General features: G+C 37.5%; 1 protein-coding gene across 1 annotated transcript; it reads right to left on the bottom strand.

The window, feature by feature from the left end:
• Positions 1-691: 691 nt before the first annotated feature.
• LOC137710685 (ubiquitin carboxyl-terminal hydrolase 3-like) lies at positions 692-4,264 on the bottom strand. Its single transcript, XM_068449784.1, has 9 exons — positions 4,098-4,264; positions 3,238-3,369; positions 3,056-3,094; positions 2,566-2,671; positions 1,946-2,004; positions 1,767-1,841; positions 1,601-1,649; positions 1,408-1,484; positions 692-1,022 (listed from the first exon to the last, which is right to left on the bottom strand). Exons 1-9 carry the CDS (start codon positions 4,170-4,172, stop codon positions 924-926), a joined length of 711 nt encoding a protein of 236 aa, XP_068305885.1. The 5' UTR covers positions 4,173-4,264; the 3' UTR covers positions 692-923.
• Positions 4,265-4,883: the final 619 nt, after the last annotated feature.

The raw sequence follows: 4,883 nt of genomic DNA, 5'->3' as shown, positions 1-4,883 counted from the left end.
CCACCATTGCTGGTGATCTTCAGCTAGGTGTTGGTACCAGCAGCAGTTGCAATGCTTCTGCTGACTACCGGCCTTGTTATGTCCGTAGGGCTTGGGGCAACCGCGATGGTGGTATTTTACTGGGCTTACAATTATGTGACAGGACAGCACCCAGTTGGCGCTGACAAACTTGACCGGCTGGCTTCAACGTTGGCATGCAATGTTGGGAACATCAAGAACCAACGAGCAGAGCAGTCCAGGCAGCATCCGAAATGATACACAGTACACATGATGATGGACATCAAACGAACACTAAAATATGACAATTGGTTGCAACGGCCAAGAAAGAACTAGTGTGTAATAGTTGTTCACTCTGACCTCTTACTTAAGTTCCATACCGATCCCTGAGGCTCGGTTTCTATGCATTCTCTTTGAAATATTCTGAGCACGCCGTGCAAATGACCATAAAATCTAATTATCTAGCATGCTGTCACGCCAATGCAATAGACACATTTCACGCCGTACAATCATACTCATTTGACACTCTAGGGAACTAGAAGTCGGAAATGAGTTTGGTTTTGGTTTTGGTTTCCCGAGATCATTAACACTGCATGATTAAGAAAAGGAATTGTTATTGGCACTCCAAACTTACTATATTTGACAAGAAAAATACACTTGTAAGGAGTGTAGAATGAGATTTTTGAAGTGTCAATAACATTTCCCTTATAAAAACACGGAACTCTATTCTATGCCCAACAGGCGTGATCGGTACACACCAAGGCTATAGTCAGAATTTTACAGCCAGTTTAATGCAGTTGAGTAAGCTTATGCTATAGATGCTAGCACACATGTTAACCAGGAAAAACAAAATCTGTTCAGTGTAAAGATGCGTACATCAAGTGCTACCACTGCATTAAACTTTTGACCACTTGATGCATTCCAACTTAAGAAAACCCACCGGATTTCTTTGAAATTGCAATCACATTGAAGTTGAGGGAGTCAGGATTTTTCTGGATCATGCCCTGTATGACTTTAGCTGCATCCTGTTATGCAATAAAAAACTTATCAAAATGGGTGATGAAGGGCTGCAAACTGTACACAAAGACTCGGGTAGAAGGCCAACACGTTCCCACTTGAAATGAGCCAAAATAAACACATGAGAATAACTAATTAAACTGTTATGATCGAATTTTCCAAAACAGACACATTAACTTTTAAATCAGTTCAAAACGGTTTCAATTATAATTTCTTTTCTCCCTCGAAACTTCATCCATTTATAATCTTCGGATATTATGCCTCTTCCCTCTCTTTACTTGACCAAAAAAAAGAAAAGGTTACTAAATGGACAGTTAAAACTTTTTATATGTTTAGGCATTGATTGTGTGTTCTTCCTCTAATTCGCAGAGAGCACAGTGGCATCTTAAATACCTGCAATAAACTATCTGGTGAAGATGGACCGTGAGAGATTGGACCTGACTTCCTCCCATCAAGCTCATAAAGCTCCCCTACATATTAAAAGATGATATTGAAATCACAAATCGTACAGTAGGGTAAAACAACTCTTCAAGAACCATCTCTGATCAATTAAGTCATTAATAAACAGATATAGAAAAAGCATTACCGTCCACGCATGCAAAGCAAATAAAGTGAGTGTCCACATTGTCAGATGCCTGCAAAGAAACAGGGTTAGACATGAGAAGTACAAACCATCTGAACCAAACAGAAGAAAAGAAAAGTGGAGAGATTGGTACTTTATATAATATTCTATGCTACTTAAAATATATCACCTCTGTATCGCCACCATGAGCTGCTACTGAATGAGCAACTTCCATTTCTGTGTCACTTTCAAGGAATGCTGCACGCTACATTTGTATGAAAAATAGATGACAATAAGAGGCAAGAAGAATAATGTGGCTCTATTGGTCAAACTGAAAGGACAAAATAATGAGGGAAAGGAAAATAGAACCTGCAATGGATCCATGCTTGCAGTTTTTTTGAAAAACCTATCCAAGAATGAATCCTCAACTGAAAAGAAAAAGGGGATAACATGGAAAAAAGAACTGTGATTAAAATTTAAAAAGAAATAGTAAGCAATCGTCCAGAAAGAAATTAATTCATTAATTTTGGCTTCAACGGGGAAGCATGTTTTCCAAGGTTGCATACTTAACAAAAATCAAGCTCATTCCTCCACAGGAATTACTTAAGGGAACAATTTTGGTATCTAGAACTCTCTGGTTTCGGGATTCTATATCCCTAATTTCCACAGCTAGGTGGTCCACAAACATGTACTGTCCTAGTTAGAAACTAGAATGGCACACACCTGGGTGATAATTACCAAGAAGCTCATTTCCAATGGTATGCTACTTTCCCCAGGTATTCTATATTATTAATTATCTTTTTAATTATATTGATCCGGATGTTCATGCAACCGTTTTGCATTTTCGAAAAGCAGGGTGATCCAAATGTTGTTAGGTAAGAGAAACAGGAATACGAGAAAAAAGAAAGCCAAAGGACGGAGAACGCATAGCTTCCATGAATAAATCTAATCAGAACTTACCCATAACAGGAAAACAGTATAGAACTTACCAAGTTTGATCTCTGACGTGATATTTCCAACAGCATGAAGAAGCCCAATAGTTCCACAAGCATTGCCCACAGTTTGTTTCATAAAATAAACACTACCTTTGGGTTCCTACAGTCGGGATATGCATTGCAAAACATCTACTTAAATCATACTACTTCAAATCAAGACAGAATGTATTTCAATACAAAATTCTCTTTTGATCAGTAAATCATTGGAAACACAAAGCAAAAAAACCAAGTACGCAAGAAGTCAGTAAAACGAATTAACACAATCGAAAATAAGTGAGCATGATAAGAAAACATAAAACATAGTTGAATCTGAACATAAATTTCAATACACAACTGATCTCTCAATAGTTACTATCATCGCATGAATATGCAGATACGCACCATCCACATATATGCAGAGAGAGATCACAGGTCCAACAACCCGCGCAAGAATACAAGGTTTTCATTTTATAGAGAGCATCCAATCAAATTTCCTATCACTCACCTGTTTTTCATTTGCCTGCATCATTCTCTCTTCTTCGGTCTGAAAAGTATAGAAACATCCCTCAAATCAAGAGACAACTAGATTTAATATTGTTCAAGAAAGACAGATGTCGAGAGCTTAAGTTGCACACCAACCATAAAGTTCAGAATTATGAACTTGTACTTCAAGGAAAGAGACATAACCTTTGCGGTTAGAGGATAAAGAAACAGGACAGCAAGTACAGGCTTCGGAACCATTTCTAAGAGTTCTCCATCCAACCCGTAAACATCAAAGCATTCTGCCTCATCCTCTTGAAGACCCAGGCCCCAAAGGAACTGCAATGACCAAATATATTTCTTACATTTGATTTGGTATTTTGCACAATGAGGTAAACCATTGTAAAGTACAATGGTGCAACAAAAAATTATAAATCTAATCTGCAACATAACACACAAACGAGAGTACATGTAATCAAAATGACAAAGAATAGTATTTTCGAACTTCTGTTCTTTATTTAGGAGGTTGTATTATTTGCTGAATTTGATCATTTAACAGCTGATAGAATAGTCCACACACTTTTCCGCTTTTCTTCAGTGCAAATGATTTTCGCTACTCGTTACCTTTTAATTTCGCCGACCCCACTGAGTGGGATAAGGCATTGTTGTTGTTGTTGTTGTATTACATTTTAATTTCGAAAACCAAATTCCCGTTTAGCTTTCTATCAAAAGCAAATGTTTACTTAATATTCCCCAACTGGGTCTCACTCGCTAAAATTTTTGGTACAAAGGAAACCGATACGTCTTCAGCATACTTGATCATCTCTTTGCCAACTGTTAATCACAAACTAGAACCCTAATTCCAGAAGAATCAAAAGGCTCCATCTTCCACATCAAATTCGCACCAAACCCTAGCTCTCCGTTTTGCTCCCAAGAAAAAATTAAACTATTTTATTTTCTGTTCCGACGTTTTCTCGAGAAACAAACAGAGGATAATCTAAAAAATACAAAAATAATTACGATTAATTTAATTTTTGCTTGAAAGGGAAGGCGATTGTTTGAAGTACCTGGTTCATAACATCAGGGTTAGCTTCGAGAGGAAGCCATCTCTTAGCCGACGGGGCTTCGTCGAAAGTAGCCATGGCTCTCTCTCTCTCTCTCTCTCTCTCTCTCTCTCTCTCTCTCCCCGATTCGATTTTATATTCTTTGTGCCTTTCCGTTTGGTGAGGTTTGAAGCTGGACGATCTGGGATTTTGCGAAATGCTGTTTTGGGTTAATATATAGGTTTGGGGCGGTGGGTTTCAAATAGTTGCGAATGTCCCCCATTTCAAGGCCCATGCCCAGTGTGATGGTACCATTCCCAAATTTTTTATGCATTTTTAAAGATTTTAACCCGATCTGGGCCAATTATGTTATCTCTAATAAAAAAGACTAAACATAATTCCGCTAAGAATTATATTTTATAAAAAATTATTTTTAAATAAATAGGTGTCAGGCCATATTCATATACAATCTCCAACCAAGATGCTAAACATAGCGCCTCAATAATTTATTAGTTTTAAGTTTATACTTTAAATTTATTGGTTAATTTAATTAAACTATATGTTTTCAAATTTTGGCGTTGAATTTGAATTAATTATTGCAATTGAGGAGCTAGCCCCAAAAAAAGGGCTTAGAGAGGGGCTACATTTGTCTAGCCTGATGCCCGTTTGGCCAAATAACGGTCTGGTGGGTTCCATAGAATTATAGCCATGCCATTTGTTGGAGATGAGTTTTGGACAAATTAAGTCTTTTTTTGGCTTTTGGACCCCTTGCCCTCTCTATTGGAGATGGCGTTAGTATTACTTATCAGA

This window comes from Pyrus communis, chromosome 12 (assembly GCF_963583255.1).
Source record: "Pyrus communis chromosome 12, drPyrComm1.1, whole genome shotgun sequence".
NCBI classification, from domain to species: Eukaryota; Viridiplantae; Streptophyta; class Magnoliopsida; order Rosales; family Rosaceae; genus Pyrus; species Pyrus communis.
Note: the sequence above shows the minus strand (reverse complement) of the source record. Positions and strands in the feature narration are given on the sequence as shown.

Coding starts and splice junctions, on each gene's coding strand:
- LOC137710685 (XM_068449784.1), bottom strand. CDS start 4,172: ATGGCTACTTTCGACGAAGCCCCGTCGGCTAAGAGATGGCTTCCTCTC. Junction 3,095..3,237: donor TTTATCCTCTAACCGCAAAG/GTTATGTCTCTT, acceptor TATACTTTTCAG/ACCGAAGAAGAGAGAATGAT. Junction 1,023..1,407: donor CACCAGATAGTTTATTGCAG/GTATTTAAGATG, acceptor ATTGCATAACAG/GATGCAGCTAAAGTCATACA.